The sequence below is a fragment of the Perognathus longimembris genome, chromosome 3 (assembly GCF_023159225.1).
Source record: "Perognathus longimembris pacificus isolate PPM17 chromosome 3, ASM2315922v1, whole genome shotgun sequence".
NCBI lineage: Eukaryota > Metazoa > Chordata > Mammalia > Rodentia > Heteromyidae > Perognathus > Perognathus longimembris.
The window spans coordinates 84,477,427-84,502,130 of NC_063163.1; the positions used below are offsets into that span (position 1 = coordinate 84,477,427).

Below are 24,704 nucleotides of genomic sequence, written 5' to 3' on the forward strand. Positions count from 1 at the left end.
ACTTTCAGGACGTCTAGAGAACCTGGCCAGAGTGAGCTGCAGTCCCCGGGCTTCTCTTTTCCTCCTGGATACCTACAACTTTCACAAGGCTTAGGCCTCTGCTCTTCTTCCTCCTCACCTTCTCCTCCCCCGCCCTTGCTTTCCCCCTCCCATAACTTCAGGGAAAACCCGGGCTGGATCCCAGGGAGAGTGGACTGGGGCCAAGTTTTGTTTCTACAGGTCTCTAGGAATTGGTTTGTTAGTTTGTTTCTCTCTTTTCCCAGTGCAAATGTCTGCAGATGCTTTTCAGAGGGGCCTCTCCTCTCCTTGCGTCCTTCTCATCTTCTCATCCTCTCCCTCTCTCGCTCAGGCGGATGTTCCCCAGTTATAAAGTGAAGGTGACCGGCCTGAACCCCAAAACCAAATATATCCTGCTCATGGACATCGTCCCTGCCGACGACCACAGATACAAGTTTGCAGACAATAAATGGTAGGTACGGAGTCAGTCACGTGTGGGGTAGAAGACGCCCTCCGACTTCCTCCTCCTGTGACTGATAAAAAAAAATTGAGACTTGAAGGCCTACTGTGTGCAGGAGGTTTGTGCCCACTTATCCTAGTGCATCTGGCTGACCACCCTGGGATTAAGGACTACCTACCATTCCCAATTTATAGTCCAGAAAATGGAGACTCAGAGGCGATCCAACCTTCTCGGTATACATACCCATGAGCTATGTGCATTTATTATTTTTTGGAAAAAAAAGGAGGGTATTGTTACCAAGTTGCTGGACATATTCCTAGAGGCATAAAACCATTTACAGTTATTTTTTATGAGTTACCTGCTTTGAGCACGCCTTTTAGTTTCTTTCTTTCGGTTGCCTTTTTTTCTTTTTTTAAAGCAATTGCACATTGGGCCTCACGACATTTGAGTTAGGAAGGCAGGGGAGGGGAGGCTCATTGCTGGGGTCCGTTGTTTCTACAACTGCCAAACCCACAGTGTGGATGGAAGGAGGCTGGAAGAAAAATCTCCCTTTGGAAACATTTACGGAGTTTTCAAGATTTTTTTTTTTTTAATATTCAGACTCTGGTGGTGTGTGGACTGTGGGCACCGGGCACCGAGGGGCTGCTGGCAATGAGGGGGAGGAACCTCAGGCACTAGGGGACAGACAGACTAAAAGAAGCAAGCTTGCTTGGGTCCTGGGTCCTGGGTCCTGGGTCATGAATAAAGGAAAGGGCTCTCAGGCCGTCTCCAGATCACTGCCAGTCTCTTCTCAGCCCTGGTCACACCTGTCCTTGGCATAGGTCTGTGACTGGCAAGGCCGAGCCTGCTATGCCCGGTCGTCTCTATGTGCATCCTGACTCGCCAGCCACGGGGGCCCATTGGATGAGGCAACTGGTCTCCTTCCAGAAACTCAAGCTCACTAACAACCACTTGGATCCATTTGGGCATGTGAGTAGCAACACCACCTCGGACGCCTCATGTCCCAGTCTGCCCTTCCCCACTGCAGGCCTTTTCTGGTTTCTTCCGTCCATTTTTCTCTCCTCGGTTTCTTCCTTCCTTCACCCCCCCCCTTGCTTTCTTCATCATCTCCTCATATCAATCTATTTTTTCCCTTCTCATCTTCTCATTCACGCCCTTCCCAGCTTCCTTTTCTTCTTCCTGCTTCTTCCCATCTCCACCACCCTCCTCTTTGGAAAGTACACCCATTGCAGCCCTCCTTAGGGGCTGTCTTCCTGGGTGGCTGGAGGCCAGGGCCCCCGGTTTTCTTGGTTTAAAGATATATCATGCCAGGAATCCCCACCATTCTGGGGTGACTAACACGGCTCCCTCCAGGATGAGGATTATTTCACCTTCTGGCTTCCCATCCAGGTCCTGCTTTGTGGCTGGCCGGGGCCCGGTGGGCAGGGCAGTGTGGGGCAGGTGAGAGGACCAGCCCCCGTTTCTGCAGGTGCTTTGCAGGTAGCTAGTGAGTCCATAGAAGGGGAACCCTGGTACTCGTGTGCTGATCTGCTCCCCTGCCCCCTCCCTCCATTCCCAGAGCAGGCGAACAGACTGGGTGCAAAATCCGGGATCTAAATTAGCTCTAAGAGAAGAGTCTGGTGAGTCCCCTAAATCTATCTTCAGAATACGGGGTGTGCTGCACCCAAACCCCTGGCATGGGGCAGCTATCAGTGGATTCGCAGTTGAGTATCTCCCCTCTGCCTCAAAGGATAACAAAGAACAAAACAGCTCCTCCTCCTCCTCCTCCTCCCTGCAAACAAACAAACAAACAACAACAACAACAAAAAAACCCAACCTCTCCAAATCTCTGGGTTGGAATTAGAATTCATTAGAATTGATCAGCTTCTGACTGTCCATTCAGAACCCTTCTGGTCCATTTCTAGTGCAGGTCTAAGGCCGGAATGTAGGGCTTTTGTTAAAGGGAAGTCATGCCGGGAGGGGGGGGACAGGCATGTGTAGGGTGTGGGGCTTGGGGCTGTCTCTACTTCTTTGTGTCCTGCCTGTTTGGCTCTGCAGAGGGACAGCGGGCCCAGGTCTCTAGTTTGGGAGGGAATGGGGTTGGAGTGAGAACACTGCTCAGGCTGGCTGGTGGAGCCTCTGTTCTGAGCCCGCAGGGATCTGGGATGGGAGAGGGAACGGTGGGACTAGAGCTTTGTGCTGCTGCTATGAGGGCAGGGGGACCCAATCGCTGCCCTTCCCAGTGAGGCTAAAGGATTTCTAGTGACAACAAACCTTGTCTTTCTTGCTCAGTTTCCAATTTTTGCAAAAATGATCTTGTTTTGTGTGTGTTTTTGTTTTTGTTTTGGCGTTGGCTACCAGGCTTAGGCGTATACCTGTCTCTACTCCAAAAGTTACGCTTAAGTTCCTGGGAGGAAAGAGGGCAAAGTGGGTAATGTTCCAGCTGTACCCCGGCGGGCGGTTGACCTTCTGGGGTGCTGACTCCTGGGTGGACTCTCACTCTGGGAATCCATGGAAACTCCTAGCTTGCCCCGTGCCATACCTTTGGGGGTGCAGAGCTCTGCCACCAATTTTGGAGTGCCTTGACGAGTTTTAGGTCCTCCTGAGCAGCCCAGGAGACCCGGAGTGAGATGCTTTACCTCAAACTCAAACCCACAACCTCCCTAATGAAATTAGGAGCCACTAGATCGTCCTCCTCTCAGGTCCCCATGCTGTCCCCAGCCGTCAAAGCAATTTGGCTAAGCCGGGAGGATGGCCGGGCGGGCGGCCGGGGCTGTGGGGGCCGGCAGGGCCCCGCTGCGTCTCTCTGTCGCCAGGCCGCCCCGGTCAGCTGGCGTCGCTATCGGCTGGCCGGGAAGGCAACAGGGGTCTGGGCCTGAGATTAGAGGCCGAGGCCGGCTGGGGTCGGGGCCCAGAGCTACGGGTTTGTGCCCCTCCCCCTCCAGGATGGTTCTCTGCCCACCGGGGTTCAGAGTCTGAGGGCCCCTAGGTCATCAATGCAAATAATCAAAGTCACTGAGAGGACCCCCGCGGCTTGGGTTTTCATTGCTGGGGAGGGGGGGGATCCCTTCAATGCAGCGTGCATGTGGTGGGGTAGGTCTGCAGCCGAGCGGCTTTAACAAGCCATGGAGGCTCAGCCCGGCGTCAAGACCCAGGAGCCACGGAAACCACAGACCTGGAGCAATGGGGGCCAATGCTCTCACCTGTAAAATATCCCGGCCCTAGGAAAAATAGGAAGCCCAGAATTGTTGCTCCTCCTCCTCCTCCTCCTCCCCCCCCCTCCTCTTCCTCATTGTTGTCATGGTAACAGAGCTGAGACCATGCTTGGGCCCCCCAGGGAAACATCCCAAGAAGGAGCTAGACCTTTCAGTTTCCTCTGAGGCAGATCACCGTTGCAAACCAGTAGATAATTGTGATGGTGAATGCGGCCATGTTGATGGAGGTGGGGCGTGGAAAGGGCCCGGATGGACAGCCCAGCGGGGCTTCCTACACAGGGTTGGTTAGGGGCTAGATGGCACCCCTCTAGCCATAGTACACCCCACCCCAATATCCATCCCTCTTCAGTGGCTCCATTTAACCATTGGCCTGAGTCCGTCCTCCCCATCCCGACAAGTCTTAGCTCCAACGTGTTATTCAGGGAGCTGGTGATTGTAATTCATTTTGCCAATGCTCTTTCCTTGTAGCATTTAAAGTTTTGTTGTTGTTGTTGTTTGCTGGGGTGGGGGATTGGTCTGTATATCTGTGAGCTTGCTTGGTCTCTTCTCTTCCTCATCCCCCCCCCCCCAAAACTGCTGTCGGGAGCTTTCCAGACAGGGTCTCTTACCCGGTGCACTCCCGTTCCGGGCAGGGAATGCCCTGCACCCAGTTAATTTATTAAACAAACTTTATTAAGAATTTTGATTTACTGCCGCGTGTGTGGCTTGGGTAGATTCCTGGAATATTAACCTTGGTTTGTGTGTGTGTGTGCGTGTGTGTGTGTGTGTGTGTGTGTTTTAAAGTTGGAAATTGTCATTTTTGAAAGGGTGGTTGTTGTTCTTTTCAATGAAATTGCCGTGCCCTTTTCAAAACAGGAGGGGGGAAGCCAGTGTTTTTCTAGAGGCTCTATAATGAGGCTCACAGTGTGTGGGGGGGGCGGGGGAGGGCAGGGATGTATCTGGAAACAACAAAGGGCGGTTTGATTTTTTTCTTCTTCTTCCAACCTCCTTTTTTTCTATAATTATTATTTTTAGATTATCCTAAATTCCATGCACAAATACCAGCCCCGATTACATATCGTGAAAGCAGACGAAAACAATGGATTTGGTTCAAAAAACACAGCCTTCTGCACTCATGTCTTTCCTGAGACAGCGTTTATTGCCGTGACATCTTACCAGAACCACAAGGTAAGCTGAGGCACCAGCCACCAGCCAGTACCGGGGCCACCTGTTGGTTCCTATGAATTTTCTGGGGGGGAGTCCCCCCAAAAAGTTTTCAGCTTAAGGTGAGGGGGGCTGGGTGGTGATTTGAGCCCCACCCACTACACCAGCACACAGTTTTAGTCTAAGGATCACACGTTTGTACTGTATTCACAGAAAACACACACACACACACACACACACACACACACACACACACCATGTCACTGAACTTGTCTTCTGCTGGTGTGTGTGTTGTCAAGCCCTCTCTCTCCTCCTGTTGCCACTTTTTCTGGTTGGGCTCATGTCCTCCTCTCTCCCTGCATGTCCAGGACCATCAGGCAGGTGGTTAAATCAGAGAGCAAAGTTGGGGGTGGGTGTCTTGTGGGATCAGAAGTTCGGGACATGGAGACAGTTTGGGGGGGAGGGGGGAGAAGGGGGCGCTTTCCTCTCTTCCTCTCTTCTTTGCAGGGGTCCTGCCCTCTCTAGCCAAGCCACAGAGCTTGGCAGAAGAGGGGTGTCACAAGCGAGTTTCGCTCCCTAAAGTCTAGGGTCACCTCACAGTGGGCTTTCCCAGATAGCACCCCCTCCCCATTGTGGGTAATCTCCAAATGCAGGTTGTCAGTGGCCAGGCCAATCCTTTGATGGATGGCCCTTTCCAAGATCTGGGTAGAAGCTTCCTCCCTCCTGAGCAACACCACCGGCTCTTCCCCAGGGCTCTCACTCCTTTAAAGGGGAAGGAAGACTTTTCTGGAGGATTCCCACTCTCGCCCCTCCCTCCAGCCCACTAGTCTCCTCCAGCGGAGTCCTAATGTCCTAAGCGTTGCAGAAGGATTTCAAGCCAGCGGGAGTGTCAGTCCTGGAAGTCCATCTCATCCAAGGCTGTGGAGGAGATGTTTCTGGAGATGTGGCCTCACCCCAGAAAACAGCCACCAGGCAACCCAGGTCCCCAAATGTAGATGCTCACAGCACCCACACCTACCACTGGGGCCCAAATAAACCAGGCCTCTTTTTCTCTGTTAAAAATTCTTCCAAGGCAGTTCAGGTTCATGGAGAAAGGACAGGAAGGGCGAATGTATGAAAACAACAACAAATGAGTGTTTGGCTCCGTCCAGGTTTTATGTGGTCAGGACCAGCAGTTCTGGTTAGCCTGTGGTGCTCACAGCTGCTCTCTCTGTTTATGGCTTTGTTGGAAAGTAATTTTCATATGCAACATGCAATTTCTGTTGTGCACAATGCAGTATGTATTTATTGGGGATGGGGGGAGCTGGGGATTGTATTCAGGTTCTTAAACCTGCTTAGAAGACACCACTGAACTAACTATACCCTGTATTCTCATTCTCTCTCTCTCCCTCTCTCTTTTCTCTCATGCTGGTCCTGGGGCTTGAACTCAGGACCTGGGCACTGTTCCTAAACCTTTACCACTTGAGTGACAGCTCCACTTTTGGCTTCTTGTCGCTTACTTAGATATAAGAGTCTCATAGACTTTCTTACCTGCGCTGGCTTCAAACTCTGATCCTCAGATCTCGGCCTCCTGAGGAGCTAGGATGACAGGTACAAGCTGCTGACACTCCGCTCATCCTGGATTCTTGAAGGATACAAGCTCATGGACATGCCAGTAAAACTATCTCTGAAACTGTAGAGATATTTACATTTACCCTCCTGTTCCTCAAATTCTGTTTCTTTCTTTCTTTCTTTCTTTCTTTCTTTCTTTTTCTTTTTTTTCTTTTTTTTTTTTTTTTTTTTTTTTTTTTTGTCCTAAAGCTTGAACTTGGGGCCTGGACGCTATCCCTGAGTCTCTTTGTGCTCAAGCCTAGTGCTCTACCACTTCGAGCCACGGAGCCACTTCTGGTTTTTGAGTGGTTCACTGGAGATGAGTCTCTCAGGGACTTTTCTGCCCAGGTTGGCTTTGAACCATGATCCTCAGATCTCAGCCTCCCAAGTAGCTAGGATTGCAGGCATGAGCCACTAGCGCCCAGCCCAAATTCTATTTGTGAAAACTTACTTTGCACTGTATTTACTGAGAGAACTACAACCATGGCGGCTGCTTGCTGCTTGGGGAAGCCAAACACAGTCCATCAAAATGTGAATAGAAATGCATGATCGAGAAATGTGTGCGACTCACTCTGCTTGTGGGTGTTTATCAGAGGACCACAGAATGTTTGCCCAGGGGAATTGTGGTTGCTTTTTTTTTTTCTGCATTGGTTGGGTCAGAAGCCCAGCTGAGGCACAGATAAAAGAAATCAGTTCAGCCAGCCGTAAAAAAAAAAAAAAAAAAAAAAAAAAAAAAACCCTAATTTTAATTTTTTTCAAAATTATCTTTTAAGTAATTGTCCAAAGAGGTTTCCCATTTTAAACAACCGATAATGAGTACAAATGCCTCTTGATCTGTCACTGGATGGATCCCGGACATATAAACTAGCCATGTCCAGGGGACAATTGTCTGTCCTAAATCAAGGTTCCTCATGGAGTAACTCATGAGTTCTCTGTGTAAGGAGCAAGTCCAAGGTAATACGAACTTTTCCAGTCAAGTTCAAGGACCCTGCAGACACCAGCCGCCGGGATATATGATGTGTGATTTAAATAAGCGAGCCGGGGTCGTGTGTGATTTGTGGAGCCCAGTCTCCTCGCTTTATTGGCCCACCTGGCCGGGGTGTTGAGACCTGTGAGATCATAAGTGGAAAGTAGCTGCATTCTTACTCTCGATCACCTGGGCCACAGGGTAGACTATGAGTCTGACTGCTCAGAATCAGAGACTCTCTTTCTCCAATCCAGTCATTGGGCAAAAAAGACTTAATTCAGCTTCTCTGTCTGTGAAACTGAGGGTATTGACGACCCCTACCCATCTTTGAAAAAATATATTATATATAATAATACATAATACAAGGCCCAGCCTAGAATGAGCGAGGATGAAGATGGCCAGTAGTTGATTCCTTAATTATAGTTCACTCCCAGGATTCCCTTCATTCGAAACTTTTAAGACTCTAGAAGACTCTTTCCCGCTCAGTGTCATTCCTGGTCTATTTTAGAATGGGGAGCGATCGAGGTTTCAAATAAGTTCTTATTACTGTGGTTGATAGAAAAAAAAAAAAAAAACTACCCATGTTAGCCTTTGTGGTTTTGCTGGATCTTTCCCCCAAATGAGGCATCTGTACCGGGACTGTTTGTCTAGCATGATGCTTGGGATAAATGAGCTGGGGTGGGGAGCGGAGGGGGGGGGGGGGAGGGGGGGATGAAATATTCCTGGGATTCCACATCCAGGAGAATTTGCTATAATCTAGGCCACCGATGTTTGTTTTTCTTAGAGGGGGAGGTCAAAGGCCTCAGTGCCATTGGGATGTCCTTTGCTGTGCGAGTCCCTGGGTAGAGAAAGGTAGAGAGAGGCAGGTACGTGTGTCTCCAGGCTTTTCTTTCGCTCCGATACTAAATCGCTCCCATTGGCTAGACGTCTCCTCTCAGCCCGGCTTGACATTCCAAGCTGGATTGGAGCGTTTATTTCCCCAGATGGCTGACAGCTTAGAAAAAAAAAAAAAGAGATTTAAAAACTCGACTCTTCCCCCGGCGACAACATTCACTCCGTGAAACACGTTTTTGTAAAGTTTTCAATACAGTTGTCAACAGCTCCCAGAGCGATCCGGAGAAATATTTAGGTGCTAAAAGCGATCACGTGAGAATTCGCTTTCCTGTTCTGACAACAATGTCTGTGTATGCGAGCGAGGGAGCACGCCAGTGAGCGAGGGAGTGCACACCCCCTCCTCCTATTAGCCAAGTTTCCATCAAAAGGCATTTACCTCCTGCCTAAATTATTGTGAATGGATCTCATATTTATGAGGTATGAGCTTTCTGGTGAGGACCAGGAAATGAACCTCTAATAGAGAGACATAATTAAGAATTTTTTGTGGGGGTGGGACTCTCGTGAGTTTTTTTTTTTTCCAAAAGCAAGAATTCACAACAATTATTCTCATTAATTTTTACAACCGCTGTCTCCCCAGTTGGAGCTGGTATTTATATTTGTTGGCCCTCGCCCCTCCACCTCCCTGGCTCCCCCGGATATCCGGCTTTATGCTGATTTTGGAGAGAGTGCATTTGTCCAGGGACTGGAGGGCAGTGGCAGGCATGACCACCTCCGAGCGGACTAGCACGGGCTCCTATGCACGCGCAGCCAGGAAGAAGGGAGCTTTACAGACATGGCTGCAGAGGTTGTAGCGTTCATGGGCCTCGAGCACATGGACATGTAAGCTTATAGGCAAACATTTCTCAAGGTCAGTTCCTTTTGCTTGATTTTGGTTTTGTGCTGGTCCTGAGGCTTGAACTCAGGGTTTCATGCTCTTGCTTGGATTTTTTTTTTTCTCTTAGAGCTGGTGCTTTACTACTTGAGCCACAGCTCCACGTGTGAGCTTTTTGGCTGATTAGTTGGAAGTAAGGGTCTCCAGGACTTTCCTGGCCAGGTTAGGCTTTGAATTGTAATCTCCAGATCGCAGCCTCTTGAATAGATCGGATTACAGGCATGAGCCACAAGCATCTGGCTTAAGAAGTCTTCCCCCCCCCCCCCCCCCCGAGTCCTGGGGCTTGACTCAAGCCCTGAGCACTGTCCCTGGCTTCTTTTTGCTCAAGGCTAGCACTCTACCTCATGAGCCACAGCACCACTTCCAGCTTTTTCTGTTTACATGGTGCTGAGGAATCGAACCCAGGGCTTCATGCATGCTAGTCAAGCACCCTACCACTAGGCCAGATTCCCAGCCCCAAAGTCTTTTCTTTTTTTAAGAGTTGTTTCTTTCATCCATCCTTCATTTTTTTTTTCTTTACCCATGGGGCTTGAACTCAGGGCCTAGGTGCTGTCTCTGAGCTTTTTCACTCAAGGCTAGCACTTTACCACTTTGAACTACCGCACCACTTCTGGTTTTCTGGTGGTTCATTGGAGATAAGAGTCTCACAGGCTTTGCTGCCTGGGCTGGCTTCGAATCATGATCTGAGGATTTTAGGCATGAGCCACCAGTGTTGGGCTCCAATTTCTTTTTTTGGCAGCCCTGGGGTTTGACGCCAGAGCCTCCCACTTGACTGGCAGAGTTCCTTGGAGCCCAGATGGGTTTTTTTTTCAGAGGCATGCACACACAGTGGGATCATAGAGGGACGGCTGTTCCCCTTCTTCTGTTAGAGAGGCCATTATGGTACAGAATGAGTTTGTGTAACATTCTTTAACAGCCTCACATTCTTTTCTGGAAACCAGGAGAGGCAGGCTTCGAACTCAGAGCTTTCTGTCATAGAGTAGATTTGCCACAATTGTTTTCTTTTTATGGAAGAAAACACAGAAGAACAAATTATATGTCAATAAAAAGGAATCTGAGCCAGGCTCCAGTGGTTCATGCCTATAACCTCACTACTCAGGGGGCTGAGATATGGAAAATCATGGTTCAAAATCAGCCTGGGCAGGAAAGTCCATAGGACATTTATCTCCAATGAACCATGAGAAAACCAGAAGTGAAGCTGTGGCTTAAAGTGTTAGAGGGCTAGCCTTGAGCAAAAGAGCTCAAGGACAGCGCCCAGACCCTGAGTTCAAGCTCTCTGACCATGGCGATGCTTGTAATCCTACTCAGGAGGCTAATATCTAAGGATCATGGTTCAAAGTCAGACTGGACAGGAAAGTCCAGTAGACTCTTGTCTCCAACAAACCACCAAAAAGCCCAAAGTAGAGATATAGCTCCAGTGGTAGAGCACCAGCCTCGAGTAAAAAGGCTAAGGGACAGTGCCCAGGTTCTGAGTTCAAGCCCCAGGACTGGCACACACTTGCACATACACAAAAGATTTTGATTTAAATTAAGAAGAAAGAAGCAAAGCAGTACGTGACTCTGAGGGGGGCTTTGAATGACTGAAGGGGGCTCCAGGTCACTCCACGCCTGTGCTGCAATTCCACGTCTGAAAACTCAATGCACACCCAACTTTAGGAAACACTTCCAGCCAAGTCTGTGTGTGTGCTCCCTCACCTGCGTCTGCTACCGCCCCTGCCCATTCACACAGCTCTCATATGTGTTGATGGTTTAAAGTTCTGGGCCTGGAACCAAAATGATTTAAAAAAAAACCCAAAAGGCTCTGTATGTTACATGTGGATCTGTCCATCGGAGCCTTCCCATCCTGGTGCTTGTGCCCGTGCCTCTCTTCCTTTTATTCCACACGGTTTTCCACGTGGGCCCACAAGCTACTGCTACTCAAGTATGACGTGTATGGGAACTGAGGTGCAAAAGCCAAGATGTGCATCGTGTTCCATGTTCAACTCATATGATAATCACATCCAGTCCCGGGGGGCGGGACCATGTGTGGAGGCCTCCATGGTGTTTGAGACATAAAATGCCAAGATCTCACACACACACACACACACACACACACACACACACACACACACACACACACACACCTCTGACTGTAGAAGGATGCAGAGATGACTCCAATTCGTGGGGAAACCAGATCTAGCTCCTCCACCCCTTGTTTGTTTATTTATTTGTGTGGGTGCCAGGGCTTGAACTCAGAGCCTGGGCACTCTGAGCTTTTTTTTTTTTTTTTTTTTTTTAACTCAAGGCTGGTGCGCTATCATTTGAGCCACAGCTCCACTTCTGGCTTCTTTTGGTGCTTCACTGGAGATAAGAGTCTCCTGGACTTTTCTACCTGGGCTGGCTTTGAACCACAGTCCTCAGATCTCAGCCCCTTGAGTAGCTAGGATGACAGGCGTGAGCCACCTGCACTGGGCCCCGTCCCCCTCCCCGAGTCCCCTTGCAGAAAGTAAATATGAGTCACTGTGCACTCCTCTCCTCTCCTGCAGATCACTCAGTTAAAGATCGAGAACAATCCTTTCGCCAAGGGCTTCCGGGGCAGCGATGACATGGAGCTCCACCGGATGTCCAGAATGCAAAGGTAGGAGAAGGGGTGCCCGGCTTTCCCCACATACCCCAGGGAGGCCCGCAGTCTCTCAGCCTGGCCCTCCTGCAGCAGAGAGAGAGGGGCATCCACCCACCTCCCCACCCTCCTCGTGGTGACCTACACCACCTGGCCACGCACAGGAAGATTGTCCCGGGAGGGGGGGCAAAGGTGCCCAGAAGGGTACCCCCCCCCCAGACCAAAACTTGCACACCTTTCCTTTTCTTTTGCGCTTTCCTCTCTGGGAGTCTTTTCTCTTTTCCTTCCATAAGTCACGGCTGACGGTGACTAATAATTTTTCTTCTTGGCACATAAGAGAGACGTTAATTGACTTGATTTCTTGAGGTCTGTAGGTGTGTGAAAAATTTAGATAAAGAAGATACCATGTGGTGTCCCAGGAGGGGATGAGCAGCAGGTGGGTGGTAAAAGCTGCTCAGTCTTTTTACGTATTCTGTGGTCAGACAGAGCGAGTGCAGGCTGTGGGAATTTGGTGTGATTTGTTTCATTCTGTTGAACATGCTTCTCACCTCTCGATTGAATTACTTTAGCAAATTCAGAGAATTATAAATAACATCAGCATCTCTGTTCCCTGCCCGCCCACGCCCCCCCCCCCCCCCCCCATGCCTCTGCCCTGCTCTTTGCATGGGTTTAATGTTTTCCCTTCCTTATTGAAAGACACAGGAGAGGAAAGTCTGGAAGTGGTACAGAAGGAGAAGAGAGAGAGAGAGAGAGAGAGAGAGAGAGAGAGAGAGAGAGAGAGAGAGAGAGAGAGAGAGAGAGAGAGAGAGAGACCATGCAGCCCTGGGTTTCAATGTGAGGTCTAGAATTGTGTGTCATGGGCATTATTTTTAGATAGCAGGCTCATCAGATCTAATTTTGCACACTTAAGCAAAAAATATTAAGCTGGGCGCCAGTGACTCACGCTTGTCATCCTAGCTGCTCAAGGGGCTGAGATCTGGGGATTGCCATTCAAAGCCAGCCCAGGAAGGAAAGTCTGTGAGATTCTTATCTCCAATTAACCACCAGAAAATTGGGAGTGGTGCTGTGACTCAAAGTAGCAGAGTGGCTAGCCTTGAGCAAAAAAGCTCAAGGACAGAGCCCAGGCCCTGAGTTCAAGCTCCATGATGGACAAAAAGAAAAAAAAATAAATACATCCAGGTATGCCGGCATGCAGCTACCTCCCTGTGCGTTCCTAGATCAGCAACTATAGCTTTTACCATTGTGATTCATGAAGCACTTTTTGTGGCTAAAATAACCAAGCCCTTTAAATATTAAGAATGTTTTGTTCTTGCTGTTGTCTACATTTTCTTTTTCCCAGTCCTGGGCCTTGGACTCAGGGCCTGAGCACTGTCCCTGGCTTCTTTTTGCTCAAGGCTAGCACTCTGCCACTTGAGCCACAGCGCCACTTCTGGCCGTTTTCTATATATTTGGTGCTGAGGAATTGAACCCAAGGCTTCATGTATATGAGGCAAACACTCTTGCCACTAGGCCATATTCCCAGCCCCTGTTGTCTACCTTTATTTTCTTATTTTATTAATTTTTAAAAAATTATCTTTAAGTAGTTGTACACAGGGTTTTCATCAACACATCAATTTATGAGTAAAGTGCACTTTGGTGAAAATGATGTCCGAGTTAGTCTTAGATTCAGAAGATAACTGGCAAGAAGCTAGTTGAGGGTGTGGCTCAAGTAGTAAGGCGCCTGAGTTCAAATCCCAGTTCTTGGAAAATTTTAAAAAATCACATTTTAGTAGAGAGAGGATCCATTTTTTGTGTGTGATCTTTAAGTTGACCCTTCTGGTGCTTAGGATTCTGCCCCATTCTGAAGGTTGCCTGTAAGGCAGGAAGGAGCCATGGCACGGGTCCCCATGTAGGAGAGGGCTGCGTAGCAGAACCACCCCGCTCATACCTGACACGGAAGGACCCAGGCCTCTTTCCTTTCCCCAAGGCTAAGAACAAGAAGCCATGGATTTAAGAGTCCAGCAGTGTCCCCTGCCGCCCCCCCCCCCCTTGCTTACTCACTCACCATGGCTGAGTGATTCTAGTATATTCCACAGAACCAGGGTCTGGCACAGCCGAAGCACAAACTCAACCACACAGTGCCACCCTCAGCCCTCATCCTACCTCCTTTTTCCTGCCAGCCTACTAATTCCAAACAGCCCAGTCCTTACCAGCCACCACAGCCTCCTGACTTACTCGGATCCCACTTGCAGCTTTCTTCCCTTCTGGAACCTTCTTCCCCAGGCAGCTGCTACAAAGATCCTTGTAAAAATACAACAAGATAAGGCCACTCTGGGCTCTCAGTTGCCTTCTGTGTTGGATCCTGATTCCTTTGCCCTGGGAGACCTTGCCCTTGGACCAGGCCACGCCCTCTGCATCAGGCCACGCCCCCAGACAAGGCCACACACCCCCAAGTGACAGACAGGAGGGCCAGGTCGAGAGCCAGGGGCCTAGCTCCAGACTGACAGCTTATGGCCTGCTGCCTGTCCTGACTCAGGATGAGCCAGTGTTATCCCGGGTGGGAACACGGCAGGCGGTAGGATGGAAAGGATGGCATCCTGGATTCTGTCCTGTGGACCTGTGGAGTCGTGCTGGGGACCTGAGGGCTGAGCTACCCAGTGACCGGGCTGGGCAGGGTGGCGGGGGTCACCGACTCCCTGGCTCTCAGGGGACGTCTGGGGGAGCATGAGGAAGGGAGGTTGAGTGGCAGTGAGATCAGGCCCACCCTTGGCTCTGCATTGTAACCGTGTGTCTCTGGGCGAAGCCACTTCCCTCCCTGGCCTCGGTGCCAACCTCTGAGTACTGGGTACAGAGACCTGTATTTCCCACTTGTGATGACTGCGTGAGAAAAATGCTTGCAGACAGTTCAAATCGGATACCACCTGACTTGGGAGAAAACGTTGTCAAGCCGAGCCATGGACGAATTTATTTTGGGCCGTGGTCCCTGGGCTGCAGGGGGTGACAGGGGCTCGGTGGCTCTCAGCGTCAGTCTCGATAACAGCCAGGCAGACGCAGGAGCAGCGGGCTCTCTGCTAATCTTGCAATCCTGTTTCCTGTCCCCCACACGTCGGTTGACAGCTGGCAGGAGGAACCAGAGTCCCTCTGCTTCCAACAATGAGAAGAGGGGCCAGCTTGGGTGGGGCCCTGCGCCACAGAGCCCACTTCGGGATTCCCTGGGGCGAGGCCTGGGCGCGCACCCCTCTGGTTCTCCTCGTCTGACCCTGTTGGGGAAAATGCAGACGATGCCTTAGTTATTTTCCACCCTCCATTGACGGTCTCTAGTTACTGGAGCCCCATGATAGCAACAGAAAGGAATGAAGAAAAAGGCATGCAAGCTGCCTGTCTCCAGGCACAGAGGGAAGCAGCTCGGGTTATTTAGAAAGGCTTGTCTGGGCTGTCACAGATCTCCAGGGGAACCAGCACCGCCCAAGCCGCAGCCTGGCCAGCCAGGAGCTGGTTGGAGGTAGCACGCAGGCTAATGGTGAGGCTGCTATGATTTCATATAGGGGTGTGTGCGTTAAGCTGGAAGGAAGTAGAGGGGGTGGGGAAGGGAGGGTGAGAGGAGGAAGGAAAAGAGGGCAGGAAGAAAAGGAGGGAAAGGAAGGAAGAAAGAAGGAAGGAGGAGGAGAGGAAGGAAAGAAAGAAGAAAAGAGGAAATAGAGAAAAGGGAAGGAAGGGAGAAAGGAAGGAGGGAGGGGGAAAAAGGAAAGAAGGAAGAAAATGGAAGGGAAGGAAAAAAGGAAGGGAAGGGAAGAAGGAAGAGAAAGAAAGAAGGAAGATGGAGAAGGAAGAAACAAGAGAAGGAAAGAAAGAAAAGAGAAGGAATGAAGGAAGAGTGGGAAGCAGGGAGGGAAGAAGAGAGTAGGGGAAGAAGGGAGGAAGTAGAAGAGGGAGGGGAGGGAGGGAGGACCTCGGTGTTTCACAAGGGAACAGTACTGTTGGGCAGCCGTGTGCTGACTGAGCTGGGGGCCGGTGGGCAGGTGTGGCAGGCCACGACCAGGACTGTGACCAGGACAGGAGCCGGGAACAGTGCCAGGCTCAGCTGGAGGAGGTCTGGGGCTCTGCCTTTGCTGTTCTTCCTCTGGGGACCTTAGGGTCTTGGGACCACACGTGGGCCTCCTGGGAGACATGGGCCCCTCTCAGCCTGGGCTGGGAGGAAGAAAGGGCTGGTGGGCAGTTTGCAGGTGCGGGGAAGGAGAATTTTCTGGAGTGTGCCCGAGGGGCAGAGGATGGAGGTCAGATTCGGGAGATCCCTGGAGACTGGCAGCAGCGGCCCCAAGAGTGGCAAGGACAGCCATCTCCAGAAACATGGGGTGCGGGAGGCCGTAGGGAGAGAGGACAGCGTCGAGTCCAGCCTCTCCCTGTTGTAGAAGGGGAAGCTGAGGCCCAGAGAGGTGTCTGTTTATTTCTGGTTTCCTGTGAGGAGATGCTTGTGGGCTGAGCTGGGAAGGGGCCGGCCCCCAAATATTGCCCTCGAGTGCTCTCCCCTAGCAGCCTGATGTCCACGAGGCCCTGTGTCCTCACTGGAACCCCTTTTGCATTTAGTTTCTCAGAAAAGTGTCTCCTGCTTTTGCCCAGAGTAGCCTCGAACCACAGTTCCCCTCCTTCCGTCACCTAAAGGTAGCTGGGACCACAGATGTGTGCCACCACACTTGACATGGTTATTGAGAGATGGTCTCCCTTAACTGCTACCTAGGTCAGCTATGGTCTTCCTACAGCCGGGACTACAAGCATGAGGCCCTGTATCATAAGGGTTTTCACATCTCCCAAGAGCGCTATGAGCTGAGGACCAAGCTTTCCATCCACGGGCCTCCAGGTGACTGACTTCTCCAAAAGCCAGTCACTGTGGTGTAGCAAACGACTCCCACACCCTGTGCAGCCGGCCAAGGGGTCTCGACGTCCAGTCAATGACACCCCCAGGGTAGCCACTATGGGACCCTGGGGTGCCCTAGCTTCCCCACAATGGCCCCGTGGTACAAACAGAAAGCCCTGCAGGAAGCCCTGAGGCCATCAAAGTCTCCCCGTGTCCCCCAAACCCTCTGCTAGGTCCCACTAACACCATGCTGGAAAAATCCAGGCATTGCTGGGCACCATTGTAGGTCCAGGGACAGCAAAAAGCAGCCCTGTGGGCATGGCTCAGCAGGCAGCACCAGGAGGCACCTTGGATCTGCCCGTGATTTGTAGGTCAGAGATTTGGGAAGGGAGTGGGGGGGACAGACTTGAACCCACAGCCGAGGGAAGGGCAAGGACAGATGTCCTCACATGAGGCACATGCCTTTATGTGACCTTCATGCGATGTCAGGTTTCACTGTGCCCTGCTGGGCAAGGGCATTGGCTTGGCTTGTCCAAGCCAGGCCAGACTGCAGGTGGACCCACCAGGCTCAGCCAGCTGGTTGAAATGCAGTCTGGTGGAGAAGGGATGGGAGAGGGGTTGCCAGCCCCGGAATTCACTCAATCAGGAGCCCCATACACTCTCCTCCGTGCCTCTTTCCTCTTGCCCAGAATGGCCTCCTATTCTCAACAGGAGGCAGGACCAGAAACATTTCAGATATCAGACTTTAGATTATTTGTACATAGCCAGGCACCGGTGGCTCCTGCCTGTCATCCTAGCTACTCAGGAGGCTGAGGTCCGAGGATCACAGTTCAAAGCCAGCCCGGGGAAGCAAAGTCCATGAGCCTCTTATCTCCAGTAAACTACTGAGAGAAAGCCAGAAGTGGTGCTGTTGCTCTAGTGTTAGAACTCTAGCCCTGTGCAAAAGCAGCTCAGGGACTGCACCCAGGCCGAGAGTTCAAGCCCCAGGACCAGCAAAAACAACAAAACCACACCAAATATTTGCACATATATAACCAATTATCATGGACCCAAGCCCAAACATGAAATTCATTGAGGTTTCCTAACACCTTACAACATGGGAGCAGAAGGTGATTCTATGTAGTGCTTCTCCTGTACCTGTGGGCATTGGCTTTGTTTCTGTTTTCTTTGTGGTGTTGGGGGTGCCCCCCCCCCCCGCAAGTGTTCTATCACGGAGCCACAGCCACAAACCCTGCACCCATGTCTGTATTAGCACCTGTGACTTGAGGCAGGTGTGGAACTTTCCAATTTGGGGTACCATGCTTTGGATCTTGGAGCATTTTGGGGCTTTGGGGTTAGGGATGCTCAGCTGGTGTTTGCTGAGCATTTATTATCAGGCACTAGCCAATTGTGGCTGGGTAGTGTGCTACCACTTAAGCCACGCCCCCAGTCCTGCTTTTTCCTGGTTATTTTGGAGAGAGTCTCAGACTTTTTTTTTGGGGGGGAGGGGAAGGTCTAGACTAGCCTTGAACCCTCAATCCTTCAGATCTCAGTTCTAGAGTAGATAGGATGACAGCCGTGAGCCTCGAGTGCCGGCCTCTCTGGCTCCTAGGGCATGAGGTGGGGGCAAAGTGGCTCCCCAAGCCTGAGGCTTCCAGATTTTGGAGTCATCCAACCAGAGGTGAGATCCCAGGACACCTTAGCTAGACTAAAGCCCAGTCTGTCACCCTGTGGCAGCAGCCATGGGACACGGGAGGGACCCTGCCTAGAAGCCTGGACACTGTCTCTTCTCCCCGTCTCCTCCCCGCCCCCAGTCCCCTCCATCCTGTGTCACCCCCAACCTCTCCGGCCGCCTTGACAGAGGCTCCCGTAGGAGCCCCTTCCTCCATTCAAGCAGAGGAAGCCCAACCATTTCAAGGGAGTTCGTGGTGGTGGGAACCCCTCAAAGGTTAAGGTTAGACTGGTTCTGGGGTGGTGGTGGGGCTCCCTCTTCTCCTCCTCTCTTCCTGGTTCGAAGGTAATGTTCCGTTTGTGACGGCACAGTGATAGTTTCTCACGTGGAAGGCCTGGCCCTCGCGCATCCCCAGGCCCCGTGGTGGGTGGCATGGGATCTAAATGCTCAGATCACGGGAAGCGATTGCCCCACTGCAGGGGGGTGTGGGGGAGTCTGCTGATGGCTTTCACCCCTTGACCCTCGGGGTCCTCCCTGTACCACAGCTCCTGGGTGAGTCAAGCAGTGGGGGGGGACTGTGGGGGGCCCCAGCCTGGGTACCTGGAGGTGGAGATTTGAGGTCTGTGTGGTGGGTGAGGGGGTCTTACCATGGGTTGTGGTTGGCCGCCAGGGGCCTGGCTGCTCAGAACAGCCCTCCTGCCTGCACAGGGACCACACTCCCAAGAACCCAGTCACGCAGCCACGCAGCCACGCAGCCGCGCAGCCGCGTTAAGAGCATCCGCCACTCCAGCCAGTGCCATTGGCTCCCCTTCCCCACGCTCTCTTCCCCCATTCCACCTCCTCGCCTTCCCCTCCCTTTCTCTCCTTTTCCTCTCCCCTCCCCCCTCTTCCTCTTCACCCTCCCCTTGTCCACTTCCTCCTCCCCTCTCCTCTCTCCTCTCTTCCCTTCTTCCATCTTCTTATCCTCTCCCTTCTCCTCTTCCTCCGCCCCAGGGCCTGCAGTTTGCCCACACGTACAATCCACCCCTTCCGTGACCGTCAAGTGGACAGAGCCACGGTGTGAGCAACCACTGTGTGCTGTACAGCACTACCATGATGTTTTCTTCCTCCCCAAAGGCAGCCTTGCACCCCTTAAGCACATCACCGGAGGGACGCAAGCCTCGCCATTCCCCCCCTCTCCAAAGGGTTTTTTTTTTAAAAAAGGAGAGAGAGACATTTGACTAGCAGAGTCAGATTAGAGTTAGGGTTAGCTTCTTACCCAGTGTTTCCTCTGGGAGATGCGAGGGGCCTTGTTCCCCCCATTCTGCAGATGGGAAAACTGAGACCGAGGTTGGAGGCAGGGCTGGGCCATACAGTCAGTCTGAGAATTTCCCACAATTCCACAGGGCTCCTCTGCAGTGGGTGCTAAAACCATTTTTGGAAGTCAAGATCTCTTTTCTTTTCTTTTCCCCCTTTCCTTTCCTTTCCGTTTTTGAAAGCATTACTAGGGATGAATAGCGTGCTGGGCCTTGGGCCTCGCTAAGCAGGTGCTCTACCGCCTGAGCCATGCCTCCAGTCCATTTGTTGTTTTTCAGATCAACTCTTGTGATTCTGTTTTATTCTCCAGCTGGCCTCAGACTGTCATCTTTCTATCTGTGCCTTCCACGTAACTGGGAAACTAGCGTGCGCTCCATACCCCGGCCTTCATAGACTCTAAGTTTTAAGTAGCCAGTGCAAGTTTAGACTTCTCAAAAAAATGGACAAGTGCTACTTTTTTTTTTTTTTATCTTTTGGGGGTTCAGAGTGCAATGAAGTTCTTACAGGGTAGGAGCCATGCAGGCCTTGGAATAGAACAATGAGGGATTGGCTGAGGAATGCTTTCCTCACGTGTCATTCCACAACCCCACAAGGTAGGTTGCGGTCTGTCCAATCCCTGTCACTCGGGAGGGAGACCCAGGCATGGAGAATGGAAGGTTCTAGACAGCCAGTGGCAAGTTTGAGGCCAGGCTGGCCACAGGGCCTGACCTCAGAGTCTGACCTTGAGTCCACCACCCTGAGGATGTTTCCTTTAGCCATGTGGCCACAGGGCCCGCAGGAGAGCTGCCAGCAGTGGTGGGATCGAGGCCTGGGGTTTCTGGGTAAATGGAGATTCTTTGTGCCTCCCTGCTCTGGGCGGAGGATGGGCCCCTGCCCTTCTCCTGCTTGCTGCGTGGATTCAACGGCTTTGCGATGACAAAGGAAAAACACGATTATGATTACCAGGGTCAACCTTGCCTGGCGTGCCGCGCCACCCCCCCCCCATCCCTGCCACCATGCCCACGTGCGTGAGATCACAATCACTCAATCACTCCAGCATGCTAGAAAGCAAGGACCCCACAACGTCTCTCTGACGCTTGCTCTGCCTCCTTTCTTAACTTCAGTCACCAGAGTCCCAAGTTACTAAGAGGAATGTGCTCCACAAAAACATGTTAGCCTTTAGCTGGCACTGGAGGCTCACGCCTGTCATCCTAGACACTCAGGAGGCTGAGATCTGAGGATCAAGGTGTGAAGCCAGCCCGGGCAGGAAAACCCGGGAGACTTTTGTTGCCAATTAACCACCAAAAAAGCTGGAACTAGAGTTAGGATGACTCAAGTGGTAGAGTGCCAGCCTTGAAAGGAAAAGTTCAGGGAGCAGGCACAGGCCCTAAGTTCAAGGCCCAGGACCAGCCCAATGCTAAGTCAACAAAGAATAGAGATTTTATAGTCTCTACCCTCTCTATTCCCCCACCCCAGGGCACTGCCTGGCTTGCTCAACACCCTAGCACCTCTACCACCTGCTCCCCTGAAAAGACCAATTGAGCCACGCCGGTAGAAAAACGTCCTCTCCCGGGCAGTTTTGTTCATTTGTTCGTTAGCAGCCGCAGCCTGGGCCAAGGGTTTCCATATTCACTTGTAATGTTTTTACAGCCCAGACCTGGGACAATGGCACCATTCACTGCCCTCCCCGGTGAGGAAGGGGCTGGAGCCAGGGAGAGGCCCCCTGACTGTGGGCTCCCATTCCTAGGGAGCCTCAAGATCCCGATGGGCCCACGGGAGGCAGGCATGGCCGTGTGGCGGGTCCACAGTGCCACAGCAGCCTGCACGGGGTCCGAAGGCTCCCACAGGCAGGAGGACCGACAGTGCAGCTGCGCAGGGCCTCGGGCTCGGGGATGGCACACAAGCCTCGGCGTAGAACAAGGTTTACATGCCGGGTGTATAAAAAAAGTGGGGGTGTGAGCAAGTGGGGTGGCAAGCACCACAGGGCCAACGCAGGTTCAAGTCTGGATTAGCAGTGCAATCTGTGGCCAGGCGCTTAGCCTCTCTGAGTTTCTCTTTGTAGTAAGCATGGGGGAGGTTCTTTCCAAGATGGGAGTTGGAGGATGGGGGGTGACAGCCAGCTCTCCATGGCTGCCTGCATTCCTAGACACACACAGAGTTTTCAACTTGCACCATAGTTATTATTATTGTTGTTGTTATTGTTATTATTACTTTGCCAGTCCTGGGGCTTGGACTCAGGACCTGAGCACTGTCCCTGGCTTCTTTTTGCTCAAGGCTAGCTACTCTATCACTTGAGCCACAGTGCTACTTCTGGCTTTTTCTGTTTGTGTGATGCTGAGGAATCGAACCCAGGACTTCATGCATGCAAGGCAAGCACTCTACCACTAAGCCACATTCCCAGCCCCATTTGTTATTATTTTGTGTGTGTGTGTGCCAGTCCTGGGGCTTAAACTCAGGGCCTGGCCACTGTCCCTTCGCTCAAGGCTAGAGTTCCACCACTTTGAGCCACAGCTCCACTTCCAGCTTTTTTTTCTTGGCCAGTCCTGGGCCTTGGACTCAGGGCCTGAGCACTGTCCCTGGCCTCTTCTTGCTCAAGGCTAGCACTCTGCCACTTGAGCCACAGCGCCCCCTTTGGCCGTTTTCTATATATGTGGTGCTGGGGAATCAAACTGAGAGCTTCATGTGTAGGAGGCAAGCACTCTTGCCACTAGGCCATACTCCCAGCCCGCCACTTCCAACTTTTTGGTGAGTCATTGGGATAAGAATCTCACAGACTTCCTTGTTCAGGCTGGCTTTGAACCTCAATCCTCAGATCTCATCCTCCTTATGTAGCTATGATGACAGGTGGCGGCTACAGCGCCCGGCTCTGCTTGCACTTTAATTCTTTTGTGTTCTGGTTTCTCCATCCGAGCCATGCAGGCAGGTAGGAAGGCAGTCAGGCGCTTTCTCTTGGAATCATCGCCAGGGCTCCACAGTGAAGAGTCTGACTCTTGGGTGTCCTGTGTGACAAGCCCAATGACCCAGGGGTTCCCCGGAGACGCCTTCCTCTTGGGGTGTCTGGGGCGCTGTGGGGACAGAGAAGCTTGGCCCTCTCTAGATGCTGACACCTGCTACGTGGGCTTGGCCCATCACATGAAAGCAGAGAATGAAGATGCGCCTCTGGGCGGAGGGCTGGCGTTTCTCTCCAGGGACAGGCGCAGGCGTGGGGATGGATGGCGCAATCGTGTCGCTTTCTGCTTCCGAGTCTGTTTATAATCAAGAGCAGGGTTTGCCCTTTCTCACTGAGGTTTTTGGCACATGGAGGATTTCACAGAGTCCATTGATATGTCCCCTTATAAAACCCCGCAGCCAACTTTTTTTTTAAAAGAGTTATTTTCTTTAATTAAAACAAAACAAAAAAAAAAAGCCTTCTCCCCATTAAATATATAAAACCCGGAGAGAGGTTCCCCCCCTTCCTTTTGGCATGCTGACAGTCCAGTAATTGAGCTCAGAGGACCCAAAGAGAATTACCAGTGAGATTCGACAGCTCTGCTAGTGTTTTCTTATTATTCTAATTTTTCTTCTTCATCTTTTATTTTTTTTTTCCATTACATCACTGGAACCGCAGAGCGAGACTATAAAGCTAATTTCTTTCCTTTCAACTTGCTGGCCCACGGGGAGGCTGTGACGAGCTTGGCTCAGGGTGGCTCCCGTTCCGCTCGGGCCTGCGCACGGCACAAGCGTCCCGAGAAGCAGGGCCAGGAGACCCCTGGGTGTTGTGCGTGCGTCTGGAGTCTCGTGGAAACTTGCCCTGCCTGGCTGCTCTGACATGGTTTACCCATGCCAAAGAAGAGGAATGGGGCGGGGAGGGGGGTGAGAGTGGGAACACCCCTGCAGAGCCAGAGGAGGGAGTCTTGAGCCCCAGACTCTTGTCTTTTTTCCCCAAAGCATATTGTGCTTTTACGAAATGGGAAAGAATCAGTGGGTGTGGTAGTGCGTGCCTGGAATCCCAGCTACTTGCGAGGCAGAAGCAGGAGGATAGACAGTTTGAGACCAACCTTGGGGGACAATCAGCATAAAACCCCAAAAGGCCTGGGGTGTGTGGCTTAAGTGGTAGAGCACTTGCCTGGCAAGTGCAAAGCCCCTTGATTCAACCTTCAGTGCTAAAAGATGTGAAATAAATAATTAGAAGACTGTATGGATAGCAGGCTAGTATTGTGCTCGTGCCGTGTGTGTGTATGCGTGCACATACATACACCAGTCCTGGATTTTAACTCAGACCTTTGTGTTCTTGCTTGTCTTACTTGCTCATGGCTGGCGTTCTACCACTTGAACCATACCTCCAGTCCAGCATTTTGCTAGTTCATTGGAGATAGAGCTTCTCAGATGTTTCTGTCCAAGCTGGCTTCGAATCTCTACCCTCTGGACCTCAGCCTCCTGTGTAGCTAGGATTAAAGGTGTAAGCCACCGAGCCTGTTTCAATGTGCTGTCTTTTATATCACCAGAGCCTTAGACGTGTTGTGTCATTTCTCTGGGCCTCAGTGTCTCAATCTGTGAAATGGGGTTCAGTGGCAGGGATATCCACGGGGTCTCAGGAAGCTGTGAGAGCATGTGGAGCAGCTGTGTGCATGTTCCATGTGCGGCTACAGGGCACACGGGGTCATGGCAGGTGTTCTCATTCATTTGAACAGGTAAGCACTTACTTGAATGATTACAGCAAGGGGAATGTCTGGTCCAGGGGCCATCGAAAGCCCCTGAAATCCACTAGGCACGGTGGCTCACGCCCGTTCATCTTAGCTACTCAGGAGGCTGAGATCTGAGGATGGCAGTTCAAAGCCAGCCCAGGGCAGGAGAGCCCATGAGTCTCTTATCTCCAATGAACCACCAGAAAACCGAAGTGGTGATGTGGCTCAAAGTGGTAGAGCGCTAGCCTTGAGCGAAAGAGCTCAGGGACAGCGCCCAGGCCCAGAGTTCAAGTCCCAGGACCACCACCACCAACAATAAGCCTGTGAAATTCAGGACAGGCACATAATGCCTCCCCTTAGCTGCCGGTGGCTGTCTGCCTGTATTGATCATTTTCCAACGCCCCTAATGATGTCATAAATATCTAAAAGGTCATTGGCAGGGATCGAGGCTTTCCACCCCTATTAGGAATCAAATGAGTGCCACAAGCCCAGAACTCATAGGTATTATTGCTTAGACGGGGACAAAACTTACTGGGAATTTAAAAAGAAAAACTAATTTAAAAAATGT

At 51.4% G+C, this 24,704-nt stretch overlaps 1 protein-coding gene across 2 annotated transcripts in view; it reads left to right on the plus strand.

Moving 5' to 3' along the window:
* The window catches only part of Tbx5 (T-box transcription factor 5), a 44,998-nt gene that overhangs the window by 8,008 nt on the left and 12,286 nt on the right, over positions 1-24,704 (plus strand). For both annotated transcript variants that reach the window (XM_048340917.1, XM_048340918.1), the window contains exons 4-7: positions 350-469; positions 1,279-1,426; positions 4,666-4,818; positions 11,642-11,733. In XM_048340917.1, the coding sequence (XP_048196874.1) occupies positions 350-469; positions 1,279-1,426; positions 4,666-4,818; positions 11,642-11,733 (513 nt within the window). The remainder of the gene's footprint in view (positions 1-349; positions 470-1,278; positions 1,427-4,665; positions 4,819-11,641; positions 11,734-24,704) is intronic.